This window comes from Caloenas nicobarica, chromosome 4, assembly GCF_036013445.1.
Source record: "Caloenas nicobarica isolate bCalNic1 chromosome 4, bCalNic1.hap1, whole genome shotgun sequence".
Lineage (NCBI taxonomy): Eukaryota > Metazoa > Chordata > Aves > Columbiformes > Columbidae > Caloenas > Caloenas nicobarica.
The window spans coordinates 65,885,661-65,911,817 of record NC_088248.1 but is presented as its reverse complement, the minus strand read 5'-3'; the positions used below and the strand labels follow the sequence as shown (position 1 = coordinate 65,911,817).

Sequence of the window (26,157 nt, the reverse complement as noted above, 5' to 3'; positions counted from 1 at the left end):
TTGACAGACTATGAAGCACTCGCTTCATGTCTGATAATAGTTTCAATATTTAACTTTGTTGAAATAAACTCTTTTATGGTGGTGACGTATGAACAGAGTTTCTAAGTCAGAATACTTTAGTTCATACCATTGCAATTTCCTAAGTTACTGCTTCTCTTGGTTTTGTTCGAATGGTGAAAAAAGCAGCCCCTTTTATTACATTCGCATTGCTTAATTGCTAACAATTTCTCTGGAGAGTGTCGGTGACATTTACCTTATCTCTCTAACATACTTTCACCACAAGCAATTCTGCTTGCTTTCAGAGATGGAAGAACTACAAAACCATCACACCAGAGACTGTAAGGGGGAGAAAATCAATGGAAATCCGGCCTTTTAGACCCTGCTGCTATGATCATTAATCACTTTTCCTTACAATGGGAGGAAAAAGAAAACCCACAGTTCTCAAATTAATTTCAGTAGTAAATGCTAAACAGGCATTAAGAAATGCACTTACTTCTCTCTGTTGAATATGATGAATTCTTTCCTAACGGTTTCCAAGCACTGCTGCAGGTGTACATTCTTTAAAAAACAGCATGAATTGGTTGATTAAAAAAAGATGGAAAATCATAGACAACAATCACAACAACAGGAACGGTACTGAACAAAAAGGCGTATGAATGAATACTATCAAAAGGCATTTTGAAAACTCTTCAAAAGTGGGCCATGATAGCACAATTAATCTTTTCTTTTTGGAAGAAGCTGCCCACGAATTCCTGAGGATTTTTACATCTGATAGCTCTAAGAAAAGTTTTGCATAAGCATTCAAAATCATTAGGAGTAGCAACAAAGTTTATAAAACCTCACTGAACTAAAAATTCAAGTCTGGAAGATGATTATTTCTTAATCTTCTCAGAAGTATAGACTGTTTAAACAATGCGTCTTTCTATGTGGGACACATTAGTCAAGATTGCAAGAGACAATTTAAAAACATTTATAAAAGATAAGCTTTTCACTGCATACTTTTCATTTTTGGTAATAGCAGCAGATAAATACTCTTTATAGCTGTCTGTCCATGTGTAGGAAGCATATTTGCCAACTGACAACACTTTTCCATACTTTAGACGAGCATCCGTAAGAATCTTAAAAATGACTACAACTTAAACATGCTGTTACTATTTGACTGAAATAAATCTCTTTATCTTGCTTCGGAAATGGTTTCTGCTATATGTAAAATGACAGATGTAGAGGTCAAATCTGTTTTCAGAAATGATAAAACTGAACTTAACTGAGTTTTTCTATTAAAGACTGTAAATGAAATGTCACTGACTGCAGCCACAGTCTCCAACTTACCAGTGGGCAGGTTTCCTTAGCTCCATCTTTGGATTTGTTTTTGGCAAGTCGCTTTTTCTTTTTATGGAGGGGCTTGGACTCTAAAATCATTTCTTCAAGTTCAAATGTTGGGTCACAGTTCAGCCTTCCTTTCTGGTACAAAAGGATTCAAAGTTACTCTTTGAAGCATCGTTGTTGGTTTTTTAGTTTGCCTGGCAAGTGTTAATAGCATTAATAATGATGCAGCTTCTCAACCACATGTGTAAAACCAAAAATGTCTTTTTAGGCCAGGAGTGATGCTTGAAGTTTAAATAAGGGTGGTAAGATAAAATTCATATTATGAAGCAACCACAAAGAGTTAGGTCCTCTTCCTACTTATATACATATGTATTCCTAGAGTGACCCAATGGGAGAGATTAATCCAGCCTAGGGTCTTAATCAGAATATTGGTTAGTGCTGTGAAATGTAAGTGGTAACTGGAACAGTGCAGGAGGGATGGGAAATAGCTCTAAGATCTTACTTGTTAAAATCTGATTTTCTGAAGAGTTGCAGGTGGGTTCAGTTACCTGGCTCCTATCTGGGATAACAAAGGAAGGAGCAGGCCTTTTTTGGTTAGCAGGGTTTATGTAAAAAAATGGTTCTATTAAACTTTTTTCTTACCCATTACTTACATTACTTAAATATTCTGGATTCTCCATTTTTATTTCAATTTGTGATGCTTGAGCCAAACCTTAAGATTCTTTGTTGTTTCAGGAAGTTCTTTTTAAGTGGGATGATTGGAAACACCAGTTCTATATGGTCATTTCCTTCCTTGATTCTTTTCAGACTCCTTAATTCTTTTCAGGTTCTTGATTCTTTCAGATCTTTGCAGCATAAAAGTTTACAGAAACATACTTTATGCCTTGAGATTTTTTTTTTCCTTTAATTCTCTTCATTAGTGCAGTAAAAACATTTCATGACAACATTTTGGATGGACTGTTCCTCTCCTATTTAGGGCTAAGAGCTAGGGCATGGCCAGAAAATCTATGGTTCAGCTGCACCAAATACATCTTTAAAAAGTCACTACGTGGCATCCTAATTACTGGATCAGCATTTTGCTGCTCCTGCAGTCAGAATAACATGAATTCCTTTCTCCTCCTCATTCTTTCAAAAAAAAAAAATGCAAACAATTTGAATAGTGTGGTGGAAGATCTTAAAAGCATCCTGTTTTCCTCTGGAACTTCTGAGGGTTTGATCACACTATTATCACCATCAAGGTGAAAGTACTAAGATGAGGTCATACACAAATGGCAGATGTTATTTAGTAACCAAAGACACTAAGCAGTAAATCCACATCAGAAACCACTTGTATAACTTGTGTTGTCCTAAAATGAAATATTTGATTTAGAGATCATTCCATCTTTTTTATTTCTAGAAAAGTCTCTATACTCTAAGTATAATGATAAGCTCTCTGATGCCTTTTCCTGCGTACTATCCAGACAGCTTCAGTAAAATTTGTTTTTTATTAATGGAGGTTTGTAGCTTACTTATGCTTATTTATAAATAAAGAATTCTTTATGTTTGATCGATATAAGTTCCTTTCTTGAGCATGTAAAATTTTAAAGTTTGAGCACTTAAAAAATACATCAATTTAATTCTGAAGCTATAAAAATGAAACCAAATTGTGTTCAATTAATTTCTTGCTTGCTTTATCAAATATTTAACAGTACAAAAAAACTATTAACAATTCATGACTTCAAGATGAATATAAAGAAACTAGCTAGGCCATAAAGAAACACATGTACTAGTTAAGTAAATGCAATGTTTATGGAATCAAAATACACAGGGAGAAATTAAACCATGGGACCTTCCTACCACAGCCCTCCCTTGTGCCCTCTTGCCTGCAGGAGTCAGGCAAGCTCCTGACAGTAACAACAAGCTGTCGAAAAGTTATAAAACTCTGTAGTTATAAAACTCTCCCCAGATCACAGCGCATGTTGTTCTCAATTCACCCTCTCACCCAAAGCCTGAAATCCAGGAAGTCAGTAAGTGAAAGTTTTTCTATGGGCAACAGAGAGAAAAGTTCTTGGAAAATGCCTGGCCAAACTTGGTGTCATGAAACATCAAAGTTTATTATATAGAGAAGCGTTGTGCTAGAAAAGGTGCTTTGCCTCTCACCTTGTCACTGTTTTTCCTAACGTGCTTGACTGACCTGGTGAAACAAACCCTGCAGTGTTGGCTTCTGCCCTGAAATGTCTGGTAGAACTTGTAATGGGACTTCCACATCCGAGTAGGAAAAAAAGGAACTTTTTACTTGTATTTTCTCTTAAACATAGAATATTATTTTCCCAGCAACAAGTGGGAAACAGACCCTTCCAACCCCAGTCATAATCTTTGAATTTCTGTATTATTTTGGCTATTAGTTTTTACTGGTTTTATGGTTTTCCTTCTCACAATTCTTCTTCAGTTGTAAAATGAGGAAAATTAGGATATCAAGATGTCTTATGGTTTGAATCCTTTTCCATGTGTTTAAGACCACGATTTTGTTTGAGCAAATTAACTCTCTTAAGTCTTATTTCTGTAATGCCTCCTAAAAATATATTTCCTCCAAAATATGAATGAGGTGAATCCAAATGTGACAAGAATAGCTGTCTTTGGACACATGTTTAATGGTAGACAGTTCAAAGTATTTCAGGAGAACTTCCCCTTTTCATACTTTCCATCACATTCACTGTTGTCAACATCAGCCACAGACACAGGCCACTTGGCTAGCAGAGCAGTACCAGACACATAGGTTTCAAATGGCTTTTGAAATTACATTTGAAAATTTACTTTCTTCTCTGTCCTTAAGAAGTCAGGGAACTTACCTACACCGTCTGAGGAGTAAGATACCCTCAAATCAATTTAAGTCCAGGTGGAAAGAATCAAACAGCGACATGAGAACTGTGATTTAAGGACTAGGTTATATTGGTCTGTGGACTAATGCAGACCACCACGCTCTTGTGCCCCCGCTCCAGAGAGGCCGGGTGTAAGCCAGCCGGAGGTGAAAAAATTGAAGTCCCATTATTCAGTCCTGTTACTACAGCCAGACTACTATACCTCGCTGCTCAGCAGACAGGGCTAGTAGAGTGGCACACACCACATCAGTTGGGTATATAAGAGGGAAGGAGTACTGGCCTCAGTTCGGTAGATATGACATTCACTTCTCAAGCTTCCAGCTTGCACCAACATTAAGTTAAAATGTGAAAAGAAGGCATTTCACTCCTAGTGAATGTTGCTCTGAAGTGCCCAAGAGGTGCCTGTCTTTTTCTTCACCTGTTGTGCTCGTTACCTGCTGCATTCCTGGCCTTTCTGCAAGCTCCCTGAGGGAAGCCCAGCCTGCCCACCCACAGCTTTCTTCTCCTGTGGGATGTCGCTTCCAGGAAAGGCTCTGGTCAGGTCCCAAGAAGCACAGCAAACACTGCCAGCACTGTCTTGGCAACCCACCTGACTGCCTTTGCTCCATTAGGCAATGCCTTCCCTTCCTCCCCTTTTGCAGGGCTGGATTCTGTCTCCATCAGATCTAGCAAGAACTTTAAAGTGCACATAGATGAGGATAGGGTCTCATTATTCCCCCTTCCCCATCTTTATTCACAATTGGGTTAAAATATATAAACAATCCCTAGTATGCTACAAATGTATTGTTTGGTGCAGTATGACTGAACAAAGTGGAGAAACACCAGAGTCATCGCTTTTTATGCATGGCCCTCAAATCCATTTCACTTACAAATGATCAAAACAGAAATACCCCACAAATACCAACAAAATGGAACCACAGAAAAAATGAAACCACCAGATTCCCTCACATAATGTGAATGTTTTAGTGTGGGAAACTATCACAAAGGAAATAGGTCAATCTTTTGAAAAAGTATTTTTAAAGTGAAAAAGGAACAGCACACTGGGATGTTAAAAAGTCTTGCAAATGTTACTCAGATGCCTAGCTTTCAGAGCAGCAACAATCTTGGTATTCTTTGGCTCAGAATTAACTCTGACAATCATTTGCTCTAATAGCTGAAATGCAAAGTCTGGAAAATGTTTTTCATTTGAAAGGGAACAGAAAGTGAACCAAGGTTAATTAGTTTTTGTTGTGATCTAATGAAATGGGCCAAATTTTCTCTTAGCTGTGACTGAGTAAATAAAAGCAGAATTCAAAGTAAAATTCCTGTGAAAAATAAATCTCTGAAGAGCAACAAATGCAAGCATAAACAAGTAAAATGCCAGTGATAATTAAAGTCAGAATTTGCAAACACAGTTCACCTGGCATATCGACTTACGTTAGGAACAAAGCCTGGGGTCACAGCTTTCTCTAGAACAGCATCCCAGTTGACATCAGCTAGGTATGGAGAGCTTTGGATGTCTGTAAGGCTTGAAAGTCGGCACTCTGGGTCCTTAGTGAGGAGCTGTGATCAAGCACAAGGCATTTTCTAAGGGATTGGGTGCCATATAAAAGCGTACATGTATCACATGCATAAATTGTATCATACAAAATTTAGAATAAGAAAATGGCTAGGGAACCCTCTAACAACTCCTAGAAGTCCCAATCTAAAAAAATAAAAGTAATAACTCATAGAATATGACTATAATTTAATTGCCACCAGATGGCTGTTGCAGGCATGAACTGTATTAGTTTGTGTATTGTATTAATAACAAAAGTCTGTTTACAAATACACAAGAGTCCAAGTGACATGAAACATCACAGCTCAATGCCACCCAACAATTTGTATTTTGTCTTTAATTTATTGGAAACATCCTGGCAGCAATTAAAATTAACCACCTCATTGCTCCATCTATCAAAAGTAGGTTACTCATTGCTGCAAAGGAAATTGATCTTCTGTTGCTCTATTCATGCATTCACAAACATTTCCTGCTCAAATATCAGTACTAGGGACCTGAAATACCTAAAAGAGGTATATGATCCTTGCAGCATGACCAGAAAATGAAACCAAACAAATAACTAGGATTTTAGGAAGAAGGAGAGTTCTAGGGTCATGATGCATTCAGAAAGAACTCCATCTTGTAGCTTAGTGACATTTACAGCAAAGTGGTTCGACTTTTGTTGTTGCAACTATAGCAACATGGGACAGGGAGAGATACAGAGCTTTTCATTTCTAAGCTCCCTGGCTGGAAACTGCATCAGAAATTCAGAGGGCAGACTGATCCTTCCTTTTCTTTCCCACACGCACGGCCAGGGCTGGAGAGAATGGGACCAGGGCACCAAATGGGGATTATTGATCCCCAAAGTTTTGGTATCACTAGTGAATCAGTTTTAAAATGAAGAAAAAGAATAGATTTCTATTTCTTTGAGGCCACAAAAAGTCTGAGTCTAAGACTAAGAATAATCCAGCTTCTCAAGAGAAAATACTGCACTGCTCACATTCAGAAAAGTCTAAGAGTAAGCACTGCATTCTTATTCTTGAAATTTTGACTAGCTAATTGTGTGCTTGCCTGATGCCTCTGCGTTGTTGGAGGGGTTCTGGAAGAGAAGTGAGGACGGAAGGTGTTTGTGCTTTCTTACCTTTTTCAGTAGTGCTGTCATGCCCTTGCACCATGCAGATGAGTAGTGAACTCTTTCTATCTTGAACATGTTGAGTATCTCATCAATGGGGGTGGCTGAATGAATTTCATAGGGCCTCTGGGATAAAGTTAAATCAATAGCAAGTCAGCAAGGATAGATAAAACAGTGTAGGCAATTCACATTTTCCTGAGCTCAGTATTTTGGATGGAAAAATCAAACCCACCAAAACATAACAATTTTGAGGCTAATCCTTCTTTCTGCATGTGCTTTTCTTTGGTTATAACTAATGTAATTAATCACAGATGTATTTCCTCTGCAAATTTTTCTCTCATGAAAAGAAATATCAGTTCAAATGAGATGTCTGAATAATTTTATTTCTAGGGCGTTCTATGTGAAATGTGGATTATTTACTGTTTTTTACTTGTAATACTAGGATGTTCTTGTGATCTAAACTGACAAAATGGAAAAGTAGAGGTTGAAGGGAACTTTGTCATCCTGATTTTACTAAGAGTAGGCAGAGAAATTAAAAAATGCTTACAAAAAATCTGCATAAGAAGCACAGTAAAAAGTAGACTGCAAATCCCAATCCTTCTCCTTTGCCCTTTTTGAAATCTAAAATTTACTCATTTATATTCTTATTAATTATTGTGCACATATTTTTAAAGACTTGTATTTGTGAAGCGAGTTGTGAGAATGAAACTCTATGTTGATGTATTTTAGACAAGAACAGAGTGAGGAGTGCTTGTGAAGTAAATTGTACCCAGCAGGTGACAAATATGTGGTATGTGGTGTGAGATCTGCAGCCAAATGCCATCATAGCAGCACTGTGAAAACTGATGCATATAATTCACTCACCATACAGATTTACCTTCTAATCCAATATCCTCAACAGCAAAGGGCACACACATGTTGCCTTCAGTAAGAACTGAATCATCCCTTCACTCCTGCTACTGTGTACTGGTACAAGATTATAATCTAAGAATATTTCTGAGTGTTACTATCTAATCTGATAGTAAATTACAGCCACTTTTGATAAGCGCCTAGAAAATATCCTTATTTTAAGAAGATTGAGGTACATGTTTAACTTTGAGCATGCACGTGTATGTGAAATCAAGTCCATTCCAAGGCATTGGGATGCTCTAAAAATAAATCCAAGGATTGCTTAAACCTTTTTGCTTTGATTCGCATTCGCTTAGTCTATTGTCATTTAGTTATATGATGTCCATATGAATTGAACAGGACCTAAATGTAAGCTCTGAATCCATAATTTTCTTGAAGCAGGTTCAAAACTGTCATTTGAAATAGTCTGCTTTATGCTTTTCCCTACCTGTGGTAATGCTGCCATAAAACAGCTATTAAAAATGGAAGGTTAACATTTTGTCTGTTGTCACAAAGTAACCTGCTGCTGATTTAGACCTGATATAATAAGGTGACCAACATGATCATCGAGCCAGAATTTACACCAATCATTGGAAATTGCGATTTAGCTCTAAAAATAGCAACCTTAAGGAATAATGGATCTTTGAGAGAAGTAAGAAATGAGAATAAAAATAAGAAAGTTTTGCTGTTAAAGATGCTTCTGTACATGCCTTTTTCCTCACTGGAAAAAATGTTTAAAAAACCCCCTTACTTTATTTTAAAGTTTATTAACATTCTACAGGTTTGGGAGGTTTTTCTTTTGTTTTCTTTTTTTTTTTTTTTTTGCATGGTTTTTGGTTGGTTGGTTGGTTTTTTGGGTTTGGTTTTTTTTAATTGAGATTTGCAGAGATTTTTAATATTGTATTTAGTTATTTTGAACTGTAAATATCAAAGAAATTATAAGCTTGGTCTTCTGAGGTCCTTCACACTAATTTCTCCCATGTTTTTTCAGCTATTCAATCCACTTGATGGTGAGATCCCATCTGTTTTATTTTGTGAGAAAGGAAAAAAATCTCTTTTGCTTTTATTCATGATGTTTTACCAAAATTTGTTGTAAACTGTTCATATCACAGTGAAAGTCAGAGTCCAAGATTCCCACATACTACCTCTTTCCTTCACCTTATCTCTGTTAAGGGGACGATATATGCAGTTATTATAACATTGTAGCAGTTGCGTGTAGCTTAGGAACAGACTGACATGTTATGGTTTGCATCATTCAGTTTAACTTCATGGACTTGGGCAAAAGATCAATGTTTGATGCAGTGCTTCAGAAATTTACTTTTTTTTGTTGTTTGGTCTTTTATTAGTGACTGGCTGAGGAGAGAAAAGTGACTGCAACGTAGTGGGAAATGCTAGCACTACCATGCATAACCAAAAAGTGGTCCATATAGCTCTGTACTGGATGCAACCTGCTCATGTAGCTCCAGCCCTGTTTCCAACAGCACCTTGGCAGTAAAGAGCAAGGCATGAGAATGGCTGCAATGCCTTGAGCACCCTGAGCCTCCTCTGAGGACTCTTACATCTGGTAACAGTAGAGGCAAATAAAAACAAAATTTCAGCTCAGCAAAAAGCAACTCGCTGTTACTTAGCTCCTCTTGAATTCAGGCAGGCAGTGCTGTAATGCTATGCACAGCTCAGAGGTGGAAAATGATGGAAATTTCTAATGCTCTTCATTTTTATTGTTCCTTCCTTCCTCGCCTCCTGCCTTCTCCATGCACTACCATGCACTGTGCTCCAACTGCAGAAAGTCACATCTCTGGCATGCTCTGCCCAGTGCAACGTTCACCTCTTTCCCCAGGGCTGCTGCAGGAGGAGCGCTGGGCTGCACCGAGCACCCACCCCTCTGCTCCGAGGCAGTGGGGCTCTCTTCCCACCGTGGAACAAAGCTTTGTGGGAGCATGGAGGAGCAAGGGGCTGCCTGCCTGCAGGTTTAGCTTGCAGCCTTGTAGGCGCAAGCTGCTGATTTGCAGCCATCTGCACGGGATTGCAGCAGCAGATGGAGCTTCAAAGCTCACGGCTGTTGCAGGCAGCTACATGCCTCGGGTTAAACGTGTTTCCTCAACCCACCACTACTTCTCTTGTCATCACTCCTGCCAGTTTAGGCCTTGTCTAGACTAGAAAAATTTAGGGATACAATTCAGGAAAAGGATATAACTTTTCTTAGTCCATACCAAGGCATGGGCTGCCAAGCCACCCTCTGGCTTGCTCAGAAGGCAAGAGCTGCTCTTCAGGACAAAACAAGCACCTGGCTTTGTTGACTGGAGCATGGACAGATGGCAATGTTTTCATCTCAAAAGAAATTTGATTCCATCCCAGCTTTGGTTTGTCCGTAGCCAGATAGACTTATTTAGAAAAGACTGCGGATCTTGGCAAGTAGATACCACTCTATACAATTTTCTTTTGTGATTTTCTTGGGGGTTCAGCTTTCCTTCATTGTGCTGCTTTCTTGGAGACACTCATTGGTGAAAGGATTGATACAAAACCAGCAGGATGTTATTTTAATTTATTATATGTGCAGCTCATACAACCGTCCATGACAACTGTTGAGAATGTAATATGCTTATCATTGCCAGATCTTAACCATTCAGGTTTAAATTTTCCATCCTGAAAAGAACATCGGCTTAAAAACTCAGTAATTTTTGAGAATGATGGTAGAGAAAAATTGGAAGTTTTTTTTCTGTTTTTTAAGGATTTTTGACACTCCTGCGCTTAGAGAGCAGGGATTGAGATTTGGCACGGGAGAGACCTTTGTATCAGGAGTATGACTTTTGCCATTTCTCTGGAAATAAAAAAGAGATTGGCCAAGTTTTAGACCTTTGAAAAATGTAGCTTCTGAAGTAACAATGTGCAGACACTCTGAAATGTAGTTTTCAATCTAAAAATGGGAAAAATAGTTGTTCTTTTTTCTAGTTTCCTATGTCTGTCATCCTCCATGAAACTGTGAGATCTTTGTGAGATGGATTGTCTTACATTATGAAGCACCTAGCAGGACAGTGCAGTGGTACTGTGTTAATGTCATAGGAAAACAAATATTCTCTCCTTAAAAACAGCACACTGCAATGCAATAAAATTCCTCTTTCCAAAAGAGGAATAAAAAATTAAAGCAAAACAAAACAGCAACAACCAGCTACTTTAGCTACATCATTATCCTGAAATAGTATCTAAATTATTGTTTTCCATAGGGAATAGCAAATATTCAAGCAAATAACTTCAATCCTTTGAACCAAAATGGAAAAGAATTTTCCATTATCTTCTGTGACATTTGACCATGCTCAGGAAGATTTTTCATTAAGCTTATTCACATATTTAATTAGATAAGTAATAAGTGCACTGGCAGATAAGCATTTTCTGTAGTTAGGCCAAGCGTCTTAGGATATTACATTAAGACTTTTAAGGTATTAGCCAAGAGAATAAAAGATATAATAAGGCCTGAAGAAACTCAACTTCTATTTGGAAAAAAATACCATTGTTTCCAATTCAGCAGTGAGGAGAAGACATTAAAAAGTATGCCTTTCCTTAGACAAACTTAGGAAAACTTTCATAATATATTTGAGAATGGGGTGAAACTTTCCCAAAAAACATTTCCATCTTGGGAAGACCCAGGACAGCATTCCTAACCTGAACCACAGCTTTGTCCACTCAAATTTTATCATGAAGGGTGCACTAAGGGGCACTGCAAACTTTGGGACTTTTGTCAGTCAATTTGTTAAATAACAAAAAACCCTCATGATTCTTACCCAGCCTCTCAGTAATTCATATGCTGTAATTCCTAATGACCACCAGTCTACCGGGTATGAGTATCCCGGACCTCCATCCATAAAGGCCTGGAACACTTCAGGAGCTAAAAAAAATAAATAAGATCAAACAAAAAGCATTATACCAAGGTTAAACGATGCATCATTAATCTTTACAGCTGAAAAATGAATAAGGATGCATTTAACTGGAATTAAATACATTTGTAAGCACAGAATTTTCAGGAAGCATTTTCAGTGCTTTGATTTGCTGGTAACAAGTGACCTTCGCTGGTCAGGATTCTTCAGAAGTCAATGATTTTATACATTAATTCTTACCTGGTCCATTTAAGTTTTCATAGATTCATAGAATCATAGGACAGTTTGGGTTGGAAGGGACCTTAAAGATTATCTTCCAAGCCCCTGCCATGGGCAGAGACACCTTCCACTAGACCAGGTTGCTCAAAGCACCGTCCAACCTGGCCTTGAACACTTCCAGAGATGGGGCATCCACAGCTTCTCTGGGCAGCCTGTTCCAGGGCCTCACCACCCTCATGGTGAACAAGTTGTTCCTTATATCTTATGTGAATAAAAATAAGTAATAGGAGGGGAATTCCTGAACTGAAGTCCGACTTTAATTGATACAGGTGTTGAATACGGTAAATCTCATCCTTATTCTACATTTGGATAGAATTAATCAGATGGGTTTTAATGGTATTCAGTATAGGAAAATGGTAATTAAATACAAATCCTGACACTGATTGTATGCTACAAGAAACTCTGTCATGAATGGAAATAAACACACTGTTAATAAAGTAGTGAATTTCATGGGGGAAAAAAAAAGATATTTTCAAAACAAGGATCCACTTGGCTAATTTCAGCAAGAAAAACATACTAAATAACGCCACTGTACTTTCTTCAGAAACCCATTTATAAATAGGAGATGATATGAAAAGTCAGTCATACTTTTCTAATTATTTCACGGCAGAATCTCAGTACATTTTGTCAAAATAACACTTTCCCTGGGGATTTTCTAAACAACACTATCACCAACCATAACATCGTGCTAGATTGCAATTACCCTGTGAGCCTCTTCTGGCCCCAATACCGAGTCTAATGTACCACATTACCACCTGATTACCATCGCACCGCTTGCTAATAGGCATACTGCAATGAATAATGTAATCTGGTCACTTACTACTGACTCACAGTTTGGGATTTGACTATGTGTGGCATTTAGAGAAGCACCTTTAATTAAAGGAAAGGCATTCCTTTCAGAGGAGTTTTTGCAGTCCTTGCGTTATGGATGGCAACCTAACAATTTACAACTCCAGACCTGACTTCAGAAAGTTCTGAAGAGCCAAACCTAACAGAGGATTTTTGAATGAGTTAGATATGGCAAAACCCTAATCTGTAGAATAAAAAGCAATAAATTAAAGTGGTCCTGTACTCTTTACCCAGCAGGACCATATCTAAATAACTTTGGTAGGAGAACTGCAGGCACCTAAACAAACATTTTTGCCAGAAACATGAGTTTAGAGAGTAGGTGACCAGTGGATGTCCGGCATAGATAAACTTGTGCTGTTATTCAGTATGGCATGAATCAACAATGGCATAAAATTCATAACACTGAGTTAGCTCTGTCTCACCTCCAGATAATATGGTTTCACTTGGAATGCTATATCTTCATATGTACTTCAGATCTTTTTTGCATGATGCTGGGGATCTGTGTAGGCACAACTTACATGTTTGTGGTCTATCGTATAGACAGATGCTAAAAGGGTAGGCAGGTTTTTTATGTTACTTCAGTGGATCAGTGCACTCAAACGGCACACCAGCCACCAAAGTCATGTTTTGAATATCACCATAAGCACCTTGTAGTGAAGATTTGCTTTATTTAACCACACTCGTTATGGGGTTTGCCCACTGTACCTAGATGATGTACAATATCTCATTACAGAAAATAGCCTGTGTCGCCTTTTGAATGAGCTATATGAGTATAATATTGGTTTCACTCTTTCTTTTATAGCTTTAACATGGTAATAATGCAGTGGACCACTGCCTGATTTCTGTGAGGTAGAGATGAAAATACTTTATTGATATAACCTACAACATTACCAGAATGGTGCAGCTGTTTTGCTAATTCAGTGACTGAGTTATCCACTTTTATTTTGTTTGCTTGTTCTAAAAGCTTCAAGGTCAACTCATCCCACAGTAAGCAGATCAGGAGAAAACGTTTTCTTTTGCCCACTGGCCCTGGCTTTTGAAGCTCTGTTTTCTCACCTTAAGCTGATGGCACCCTTAGATCAGAAAATGTAGAGTTAGCCTCCTGATTTTTTACGCAGATAGCCCCATTCCCTCTGCTTTAGCAGTATGATTTGCAGTCCAGCTGAGCTGCCTCTCTGCCTTCAGTCAGCTCCAGTGAAGCAGCTGAAAGCACCCGCTTCGCAAGATGAGGAGGGACTGACAGAAAGTGCAGTGTGATTTACAGCATCCTACCTACAGGTCTTTTCTCAGAGAGAAATCTCAAACCTACTGAAGCCAAAAGACATTTCTGCAGTTTGGCAAGGCTGTTAAATACCAGTCTCACACTAAGCTTATACTTAATGTGTCTAAAAGCCTTCTTGAACTGAGACATTAGGTGCAAACGAAAGCCTCCAGCCTGTACAGCAGACTTCTGGAGTTTGCCCACTCATTCAGAAACATAGGATCATTTTACAGAAAGACAGCAGATCTTCCAAGTGATGGGGTTAGCCGAGCTCTGAAGAACTAGAGCTGTGAAATACAGAATATGACATTAGCTTTTGCTGTAAGAAAAAATTATATCAGGAGAATGATTTGAATGCAACCTGCCTAAGATAAAAGCAAATAAGAAATCTGAAAGGAAAGTTAAAATTCTACATTGATTTTCTTTAGGGTTGTTATTGACATAGACTATCTGTAATCTTTTAAAATTTGAATTTGACCTCAGGCTCAGCTTGGACAGCCATCCTGCAGACTCCTGTGAGTAGGATTTTCCAAAAGATGATAGGATTTGAGCTTGCCACCTTGGAGTAAGGTCAACAGCTCTGCTGCGTGTACCCTTCCTGCAAACACCCTCCTTTATCATAAAAGCTTTAGAATGAGATGAATACTTACATCTTTTACCCCCGTGCATCTACCTAAATGCAAGGATTCTGCCTGGGAAAGTTCATCCACATGAACAAAAGTGAGAAAGTGCATGTAAGAAGAGGAGTTGTAGATTTTTTTTCCTCAAGAAAATTCTACTGAACAAAGGCTTTTCAGGAAAATATACAGGGTCTGACCCTGCAGATTCTTTTGGTTGAGGGCTGTAGGTACTGTCACACAGAGTCAGAGTGAAGACAGTAGAATTTTGCATGGTGGAAGCACAGCTTTTAAATCAGGGGTGTCAAACTCATTTTCACCAGGGGCCACATCAGCCTCACAGTTACCTTCAAAGGGCCGAATGTAATTTTAGGACTGTATAAATGCAGGAGTAGGTTTTTTTCTACATCTGTATTTTTATCTTAATAACATACTTTCATGTTTTCACAGTTTATCTGCTCTGCTTTCTTGAAAAATGACATAAAATGAACCCACCTTTGCACTGAATTAAGTGTGCTTCAGTGCCTTCCTTGGTTGTCCCTATTATGTATTTCCAGTTAATGGGGCTTTTCCAACTAATGACTGAAAATAAATCCTCTTCAGAGCTGTGCCCTTTGATGCTTTCACACTTTATCTGTCTAGCAATACCATATCATTGTAGACTGTTTCTGTATCAAGAGAAAGATTCCAAGGAAGTAAATAAACTGTTGTTTTGCTTTAAAGTAAAACCATACTGGAGAACAGCTAAAAAAAATTGAACATGAAAGCAAATCTGGAGGGTCATCCATCTCAGACGAAGTGGATTCCTGGAATATCCGTACTCCCATTCAGTGGGTTTAGCCACACTTGGAGTTCCAAGTAATTTTGTGAAATAGAGAGTAATTTTTGACGAATCGATTCATATGTATAGCTACCCACTGCAATTGTCACAATAGTCAGATGATCGACATTGTAGATGATGTAGAGGATGCATCTCATATTGTATGCATATTTTCCTAAATATCTGTTAAAAAATGAAGTTCAAAACTTACTTATCTGGTTGGTAATTCTGAACTCTATTTGTGCAATATTATCAGTATCTAAGTTCGTGAGCTTGAAATAAAAGAGAATATCAATGTAAGTGCAAATAACAAAGAACTCAATTTTCTATTGCAACAACACATCATCAGTAGGGTAAAACTAACCTGTCTCACGACAGTCTAACCCCAGCTCACGTTCCCTATTAGTGGGTGAACAATCCAACGCTTGGTGAATTCTGCTTCACAATGATAGGAAGAGCCAACATCGAAGGATCAAAAAGCGACGTCACTATGAACACTTGGCCGCCACAAGCCAGTTATCCCTGTGGTAACTTTTCTGACACCTCCTGCTTAAAACCCAAAAAGCCAGAAGGATCGTGAGGCCCCGCTTTCACGGTCTGTATTCGTTCTGAAAATCAAGATCAAGCGAGCTTTTGCCCTTCTGCTCCGCGGGAGGTTTCCGTCCTCCCTGAGCTCGCCTTAGGACACCTGCGTTACGCTTTGACAGGTGTACCGCCCCAGTTTTCACTGTTTTTTGCTGTTGTAAAAGGGCATTTTTTACATATGATAAAATGCTTCTAAGTAGGATTCCTAAAAATCTGCTGAGTATTCATAGACTTTGCTTAATTCTGTAGTTAAACTATAAGTGCTCCAGGTCTCTGAAATTCAGGTCATTTTAGTTTGGTGCCCAATGGTGAGTTTGAAATAGCTGTCCATGATAAAATAGTCAATTTGAGGCCTATCACTTGGAATGGTTGGCACAAAGAAGAGTATTATTATATTTGATGGAGCACCCTGGTTTAATCATAAAGATAATTCATCAGACTAAATTGTAAAATGCAGAGCTTGGAGTGGCTCCGATACGAATGCCCAATAACACAATGTGGCATTTCTTTTTTGATGAACTGATTTAGGTTTCACTTCCTTAGCAAGAAGCTAATCAAAGAGAGCCTGGTGTACTTGCCTGCCACTACCTGGGAGACTGCCGAGTGTTGATTAAGGAGCTTACAGAGCTATTCCTTACTTTGAAGCATTGCTGACTTCCATAGGCTACTTTGAAACTTTGCAAAATTGGTGAGAGGGAAAGTGCAGTGAGATTAATGCATTAGACCCGTCTTCAAGTGGCCTTTACTACATACTGATAAATCAGTATATTTAAGGAATAACTCGCGACTGAGTCTTGCAAGATCGATTAGCTGTAAGGAGCTGATTGTCCATGTGTAGCTAAATATTGCCAATGAGAGAAAATGCTCTGTGACAATGTTATTAATATGATAAACTGGGAATAAAATAAAAAGTAAAGCTATAGCAGTTTAGCCTCAATTTTTTGGAATTACCAAGTTCAGATGGGCATGTCCAAAACATATACATATCTGGATCTCAGCAGAGACCCTGCATATCAGTAAGGGGAATCGGAGGTTTGTGGTGTACAGCAGGGGTTAGAAAGAGACACACTCTGCCAGTTGTGTAGCAAAGTGCACCTCAGTGGTGTATTTATTATTGTAATACCTGAGATTTCATAGATAGGAAAACAGATTTCAGTGCCATTAACCAAAGTTCAGCATGATACCTGGCTGCCAGGTATCATTCTCTTTCCTCATACTAGTCCCTGATCTTGCAAAAAACCAAACCAAACCAAATGAAACGACAAAAAAAACCCCAACCCATATATATATATATATACACACATATATAAAAATGGATATACACACATATATATGATGCACACATTACAAACAATATTTTGGTTCACTAGCACAGGGTAAGCTGTTAAAAGATGGGCCTTTCCAAATTTTAAATGTGTGAATCACCTGATGTATATAACACATTCATAGTTTTACCTTGCTGAAACAGGCTTAATGGATGACAGATTGAGCCGAATAAAAAACGAAGTTGATTTTTGAAATGATATTCCAAGAACCTTGGACTGAGAAGGTTCAGTGAAATATTAACTGCTTTCTCAGCATTGTGATGAGAAAATATTAATTTTCACTTTTCTCTGAAAAGTAAATTCAGAGGTCAGTAATTCTTCTAGGTTATGGTTTAAATAGAAAACAGAAATCAAACTACAGTGACGACAAGCGATTTTCTATATTGAGGAGAAGCTGTTTTAAGAGCAAAATGAAAGAAAACAACTTCTCTCTCCCTGAATATAAATGTAGAATTGGTAAACTATCAATTTACCTCCTGGTGTTTACTTTCTCATGTGCTAAAAGGATCTAAATTATAACGGACAGCTTTCTGACTCAGAGCTTTAGATTAGTCAACTGCCAACGGATATAGTATAAGGCAAAATGCTGCTTAAAGCCTGACCATGCTGGGCATGCAATTTTCTAGTATGAGGTCTAGACTTGTTACAGCAATGTAACTGATTTTGTACCATTATTCACATAATACACCTCAATAGTTTTAATACTCATATTTAATGCTATTATTCAATCAAAGTAAATATTTTAGATACCGTTACCTGAATACATACACTGCATTTAGAATGCCTTATTAGTTTGCCATGGGGCTTCACAACCTTTCCTGCCCTTACTCAGAGTGCTGTCCTCATAAAACCCTCTGCATTACTCAAACACTGAACAGAAACGAGTTCTTGCCCTTGCATTTGCACAGAAAAGCCCTTACTGGTTGAACATCTGGATCAATTTCAGAGAAACAGCCCCAAGTTGCTAACCCCATTGAAAGAAAGCCCAGCAGCAGTGGACGTGACATGATCTCCTACTACTAAATTTGAAATTATACAGAAGTACCTTCCTTACTCCATCCAAAATCTCACAGTGGCTGCAGTGCCATTTTTTCTAGCACCTTATTGAAGGGATTGTGTCCAAAAATATCCATTTGCTCTTTGGAAGATCAGCCCAGCGTATAGACAGCAGCAGTTCTGCCCCGGTATTGAAATGAACTGGTCTGGATAACTGGGGATTCACAGGACAGACTGTGCACCTGAAACATCAGAAGGACTATAGAGTTCACCTGCCTCACATACTTCTAACAACATTAGCAGACATCTGGAGCATCTCTTTTATGAGGAAAGACTGAGAGAGCTGAGTCTGTTCAGCCTAGAGAAGGCTGAGAGGGGATCTTATTTAGTCTTATTAATATCTCAAGGGTGGGTGTCAAGAGAATGGGACCAGACTCTTTTCCGTGGTGCCAAACAATAGGATTGAGGGGCAACAGGCACAGGCTGAAGCATAGGAGGTTCCATCTGAATATGCAGAGAAACTTCTTTACTTTGAAGGTGACAGAGCCCTGGAACAGGCTACCCAGAGAGGTTGTGGAGTCTCCTTCTCAGGAGACATTCAAAACCTGCCTGGACACATTCCTGTGCAATCTACTCTAGGTGTACCTGCAATCATCTGTTGGACTAGATGATTTCCAGAGCTCCCTTCCAACCCCAATCATTCTGATTCCCTGTGATCCTGTGAAATGTCTTTGCATCAGTTTATGCACACAAAAACCTGGGGGTGTTGTGTGGCCTGACCAAAGGACAAGAGTTATTTTGGAGGCAGAAATACCCCATTGGGCTGCTGGAAGTCTGCACTCATTGCTGTGTGTGCCACCTCTGCTGGAGGTTTCTTCCTCCTCAGATCTGCCTGCAGAGCTCCACATCGTATCAGGCCATTTCGGGCAGGTTAAAAAAAATAAAATAGAATAGAATAGAATAAAATAAAATAGAATAAAATAGAATAGAATAGAATAGAATAAAATAAAATAGAATAAAATAGAATAGAATAGAATAAAATAAAATAGAATAGAATAAAATAAAATAGAATAAAATAAAATAGCCCAACCCAAAACTACCACTTGAACTCAGTGTGGGTTTTTTTGACTGAAATAGTAAAAGAAATTATTATATTGGCAGTTTTGCTGGAAGACCTCAAAGAAGGGTGGGAGGCTGGAGAGCAGAGAGGTGAAAAGCAACTGGAGACAGTAACTTCTTTCCTGATCTCCTAAGGGTTTTCAGCTGCTTGGGTGCCTACTTGTTAAAGTGAGAGCGGAGCCAAAACTTGAATACCCTCAGTGCTTAATCCCCTTATCCATAGTGCTCCCAGAGCTGAAAAATCCCTCAGTACAGCAAGTATTTATGTCAGCACCTCAAAGCCTCACACATATGCTCTTGGTTCTTGCTTATCAGAACAAACAGAAGCCTTCCAGCTGGTGCTACCATTGTGATATTTCCCTGGGATCAAAAGGGCAGGTAGAGACATCCAGTGAAACACAGAGATAGGCAGTCAAACCCTTGGTAGGAAAAGGGTGGGATTTTTAAAAACCTAAATAGTGCCCTAACTGCACTCAAAAAGCAACGAGCTGCAAAACACTAATTGATTTCAGAGCACTGTTTAGTATGAGTGCAAGGAAGACCATGTTTGAACACTTTGGAAAACCCGATTCCAAATTTGTCCCTGCTATAGTGTACCCATCTCAGGAACAAATTTAGGCCTACATGATATTTTTACTTTACCTGTAAGGCTGATATTGGGACCTCCGTTAGCTTTCCTCTAACTCCAATAGTACTCCCACACAGTACTAACAACAAATATGCATGATTCACACATTTTACAAGTTCAGTGTACCTCTGTAAATCCACACTTCTCTGGTAATCTCAGGCGTACAGCCATTATTCACCGTGACAGCAACCTCTGAAAGAAGCTGTGAAAATCTGAGATAACAAGCCTGTGGGATAGGAAGGGGTAGCTGAAACTTTTCACATAGTTTACTCTGATTTTTTTGGCTTTGGATTTTTGTCAGGTGTATTTATATCATAAAACATATTTTATTGGCTTGATTTGAAGAAAAGTCAAGTGCATTATTTGGATAACTTCAGCCTCTGCTGAAGAAAACAACAAAGCCTCTACCTAAACCTGCTAAAACTCCTACTGCCAGAAGAAGAAAACAAACTCAAACAAACCCTAAAACCCCAAAATTTGTAACCTGTGAATGGAAAGTTTTTGCAACACTCACAAGTAATATACAGATGTATGGAAGTTTCGTCATTCAAAAAGGAGACAGTGAGTAAAAAGCATGTACTATAGGATTTAAATACATCTAAATTATGCAAGAGTGAGGAATTTAAAAAGGCAATATCTGTAATGTTTTCTAGATATATTTTAGTATTTAACATTTTGTTTCGCAGCTGGCCAGCCTGTTGCAGGGAAAAGGGCCTTTACTGCAAATGGGTGCCCAGCTCAGAGCACATTCTCTGAGACACAAGAATATTTCTTGCAGCCTGCATGAGGGACCAATATAAGAAACTTTTTTTTTTTGCCCCCACTCATAAACATGGAGCAGTGTTGAAAATGGCAAACACTTACACAGGTGCTTCCAGCCAGGCAAATACAGACTTTCTTTAAACACACGTGCTTGTGTTTGTTTGTTGGCAGCAGGCATGCCTGCCAAAACTCAGCTAGGTCTGAAAGGACTCTTTGCATTGCTTGCCAGCCTGGGATGGCAGCCTGAAAGCCTATGGCCTTTCCAAAGGCTGTTCATACAATAAAACCTTTGACAATACCCTCAATCACAGGAGTTGTAGATGGTTTCAGCGGTGAATTTGTAATTATAAAATCAGGCATGGGTGACACACGCGAGTTTCCTAAACCAGCTTAAGGCACACATTGTATTTCACAGCTGCAGCCATCTGGGCAGTACGAGACGGAAATTCTGAACGCCCCTGAACGCTAAGTAGCTGATTTCACTTCATCATTTCAGGTCAATGGCTTTGAGAAGTAAAACTGCAGAAGCAGCTGGAAGTAGCTTGTTCTGCCAGGCTGTTGGTCTCGTTCCTTTCAGATTCACTGTTGTCCATGTTTTTGTTGCCCATGTGTGACAGGTATTTCACTTGTCTGAACGAATCAACTGGGAAGGGTGAATATAGAGAAATTACCAGGGTTTCTGGAGAAACGTTGAGCTTCAACTACATTTCATTCTGTGTAGCCGTTTAAGAATTAGGAAAATAGGCAGGGAAAATTTCAGGCTGAGAAAGATTTAGAGGCAAAAAGGCTAATATGAAGTGGGATTAAGCAAAGGCTGCAGGAGCTGACTCATGTCATGCTTAGCATTACGAGATAGGTATCTTAATCAGAACAGCTAGTGCGTTTTTACCACATAGTATCAAATTGCTCTGTTTTTTCCTGGATATCAGTTTTATGCAGTCCTGCTGCATGTGAGCAAATTGCTCCCTAGCAATTTCTCACCCTATTTCAATCAGATTTCAAATAGAGATGGAGGCTTTAGAGATAACATTGTTTCTGTTTATTTCCGTAAACTGGCCACAGGAAGAAGTGAGAAATTCTCCAAGTACCTCTACTAAGGAAAAGTCTGGAGAGTGTTCTCATATCTGATTTAACATCACAGGATCCACATGGGAGTGAGCCTTTATAAATATCCCGGAGGTGGAAACAGCTTTCATTACATCTCATACCTTCATCATCATGAAAATGAGCATTGCATAAGGCGTGTCCTATAAGAAAAAAATTTCCTTGGTTCTGGTGCTCAGCAAGGGACTTCCTTGAAGGTGATTTTGTCTTGTTACATCAAGATTAAAATGTGGCCTAAATTCCTGGTGATGAAAGCTTACTACCAAACATAGAGCCAAACTCCTCAAGTCTTTTTTTTTCTGTTTTGGTCATTGTCTAAGTGTCTTAGGCAAAGCCACATAGAAAGTCTATGATACAGCCTTAAAGCCAGAAATCGTACAAACTTAAAGAACTATCAGGAGTGAACCCCAAACTTTCTTAGCATGAGCACTGCAACCGAAAGTCTGTGTAGCATTTCACTAAAGATATGATCCTTCACAAAATTAAAGGTGTAAACTAAAAGAGGTAAGGAAGAGAAATCAATACGCTTAAAGGAACAAGCACCAACAATACATGTATGGCCCTATCTGTCAAAGTTAATATTTGAGGTTTGCTGAAGATTTGATACCCAGGCTGTGCCACAGAGAATCCTCATCCATCAGTTTTCACCTGAAACAGAGGATTTTTATAGCTCTAAAGGCTTTCTTGTCTTCTTACAGCTCCAAATAAATGCAGGGATGACTGTTCTGACTCTGAGTAGTGAAGACTGAATGTATGGCTTTTCAGTGGTTTTACATTTCCAAGAGGTGAGGAAGGCACACTGGAAAGTGAGCTGGGGGATGGTGCCATAGTCTCTTCATAGAGGAAATAAGAGCAGATTTCTTGTCTTGTCCCTTCTTGTTGTGAGATTGTTGGGTATGGGGGAGACATGATGTGTGGGGAGGAGGGTGCAGAGGCAGAACAGCCTCTGATGTGCAAAGTTAAAATCTTGTTCCCATCTCCTATGTTTCCTTCACTTCAGGTCTATAGTTTACCTCCTTCCTTGGGTCAGCCTGGGCTTCCCCAGGAACACTCCAGGATCTGGTTTAGCTCTCTGGGAAGGCAAGGAGGCTCAGCTGCCTATGGCACTCCAGACTTAGGTCAGAGAAACTATTTGCCATGATGTTAAGCTGAAGAGCAATTACAAAACGGTGCAGTTATAAGGATGTATCTGTCCCAGGGATTAGTTATTTTCCTTCTGGGTACAAGGACTCCAGAAATTCCTAGCAAGTAGAAAACACCATGGAAAGGGACGCAAGCATAGTTCAGGCAGGATGAACTGGACTTAAGCATGTCTGCATTAAATAGGCAGGTTTTCTAAGATGAATCTCAGCATTTCCCTTCTTTGTACTCTCTGCTGGCAAATGTCATCTACACAAAGAACAAGTCACTCCTCCTTAGGGTGGGGTGAAGGGTAGGAAATCCAAAAGGACAGAACCATTTTTCAGAGTTTTATCCTTCAAATATAAAATCATGGTACTTAGCACTTGCTACAGATTTTTGTGCTTTCTGTTGTTAAAAGCTAGGTTTTTTTCTTGTGAGAAAACCTTGCCGACAGAGACCTGACAAACTAAGAAGGTGGTGGTCCACTGATGTGTACAGATGGGCTGAAAGATGCTCCAAATGACACTACGTTTCCTGTTAAATCTCGGAAAAATATTTGAAGAATATTCACATTTTTGTACAGTTGTTTTAACTAATCTGCTTCTGATCATTAGTTGTCAGATGATCTCTTCATTACATACATTCAGACTATGACAGATGGTAAAATGCTAACTAACCCCTAAGCAAGTACTTAGCTTTTTTCTGCTTCCATAATAATTATCCTTTCTAATGTAAAACTGTGCAACTGCTTCAAGATTAAAAATGTAAGGCCATCAAAACAGTCAAAACTACCTAATTAAATCTCAGAAAAGACTCTATTGTTATGTCTACTGTCATCATCACAATTAAATATGGAAAATGTCTGTTCTGAACTTGTTTCAGATCCTGCAAAATGGCTGCTCTTCAAGGATATTTTTGAATAACCCATGTAATAAGAATTTGCACATCTAATGACAATGGCTTCTAGAAGATTCTTGGCAGCTTTTTAAGCAGAATGTGTGAGCTTTGAGAAATAAGCTTTTCACAGGAATGCAAAACCACCATATCAAAAATGCTGGAATCTTTTAACATTTCAGTCATCGGGTCTGTAAGGGTGCTTCTGTGAATGTAATTATTTCACATGTCAGTTGTACAGCTATTTGTCTATATGTGTGTGGGGGAGGTCAAATAGTTTGTAGACAAAAAAATGCCTTTTGGCTGATTTTGGTTGTTTTATTTTCATAAATAAATCAACTACACATTGGCAAAAATGTTCAAGCAAGTTCTTTTTAAATGAAAGCTGTTGGTGTAAGTGAGGTTGCAGCATCCCTTCCCCTCTCTTCATGACAATGGATAGGGAACCTGTGATGCAATATCAAACACTGCGGGGAAGCTCAGTACCCAGACTTACCTCCTAATGCTGTATATCCCACACCTGTGCAGTGTTGGTCATGTCATCTAACTAGAGACAGTGAACTAGACACTCAGTTAAAGTTGACCAATGTGAAGTGCTGGGAAAATTTTAATCTAAAACCTCATTCCTCTGTGTAACTTAAATACTTGAGTCAGGACCACATAAAATGTTTCTTGATCTGAGTACATTTATAACGGTAAGCTAACCAGCTTCATATCACATAATATCTGAAAATACAACTCTGCTCCAGTGCCTGGCACTGCTCTGACAGCCTCTTAGTTGGTATGGAGGCACCCTGCTATGAAGAACATAAGTGATAATTCTTATTTCTTGGGAAAATGCTTTTAATCCTATGGTAATATACAGAAACGTAGTAAAACAGTGGCCTTTGGTTCACCCAATGACATTTTCAGAATGTAATTGTTTACAAATATTTTACCACTGCATGGATGTTCATTGTGCTCTGAGCATTTCTGCTGGAGAAAGTCTCTTGGAGACACAAATATCTGTTACTATAGTTCCCAGAACCCAAGTATGTTTAGTCTTAAGCTAGTCATCTCCTCAGGCAATAACAATTCCATACACAGAGAGAATTAAGACTGTAGCTGTGTAGGAAGCCACAAATAGGACAAATCACACCTATTCTTAGTCATGGAGGTTTGCCCAACTTTAGTGGGACAAATGACCTTCAGGGGTTGCCTTCTGTCCTTCAACTCTAAGTGAAGTTTGAATTATTAATTTAGCCAAGATTTTGGACAAAGGAGGAGAGGTGAACTGAATTTTACTCTCCCAGCCTTCAATATATCTATGCATTTAAATTACGTGATTAAAACACACAAAGTGCCCCTAAAAGCCATAGACAAGCCATGTAAGGGATTAGTTATATAGGACTCTAACAGACACATTTTTGAGGAAGTCAGCATAACAAAGCAATTAAGGATGTGCCTGGACACTTTTAAACTGACATTACATGTTCTATGCTAGATCATAGACACAGTGCTGCAAATATAATAACGTATTCCTGTCTCCAGATGTGGGGGTTTGCAGCAAGTAACGCAGTTGAAACTCTCCTGAATTTGTTTCACAAAACCAAACAGAACCTGACTAGAAACAGTGTGGAGACCAAGCTCCTGCCCAGTCCCCCCATCTCCAATGTTTTCTATTGCTAACACATATATACTTTCAAGAAAAAGAAGTTGATCACATTTATTGTATTCTTTAACAACTTAAAATCATTTAAATATACCATTAGTCAACTCTAATGTGTGAGTTTTCTTACATTTTTAAATGGTCTTGAAAAACTTACCCATATAGGGTTTTGTGCCAGCCATAGAAGAAGCTTTTTCTGAGCCTTTCACTATGGTTGCTATGTTAAAGTCAGTGATATGAACATGTCCTGCAATTACACAAAGTAAAACCAGAAGTTAAAATAGCACATCATAAAAATACTCTTTCCTTTGTTTAACATTTAAGTGATAATGAAAGAAAATTAAACTGGAACTATTAATAACAATTAATGGAAACCTACTATTAAATGTCCTCATAAATAGAAAAATCATATTGGCAGAAAAACGATGGAATACTTTTCCTGTACTTTTTCGCTATCTGCTTGCAGTAGTGAACCTTTTTTGCTAGACACCCCTGAACCTCCTCCTGATGTGAATGTTAGGGGCAGTAACTGGATCATAACAGAGGCAATGGCGAATTT

The 26,157-nt window shown here is 38.6% G+C and overlaps 1 protein-coding gene across 2 annotated transcripts in view; it reads right to left on the bottom strand.

Annotated features, from left to right (window-relative positions):
• The window catches only part of STK32B (serine/threonine kinase 32B), a 169,569-nt gene that overhangs the window by 17,658 nt on the left and 125,754 nt on the right, over positions 1-26,157 (bottom strand). The window contains exons 6-11 of one of the 2 annotated variants that reach the window (XM_065634054.1): positions 25,756-25,845; positions 11,497-11,600; positions 6,842-6,958; positions 5,601-5,726; positions 1,330-1,461; positions 494-558 (exon numbers count right to left, since the gene is read on the bottom strand). In XM_065634054.1, coding sequence (XP_065490126.1) covers positions 494-558; positions 1,330-1,461; positions 5,601-5,726; positions 6,842-6,958; positions 11,497-11,600; positions 25,756-25,845 — 634 coding nt within the window. The remainder of the gene's footprint in view (positions 1-493; positions 559-1,329; positions 1,462-5,600; positions 5,727-6,841; positions 6,959-11,496; positions 11,601-25,755; positions 25,846-26,157) is intronic. The other variant, XM_065634055.1, reaches the window with a different exon arrangement.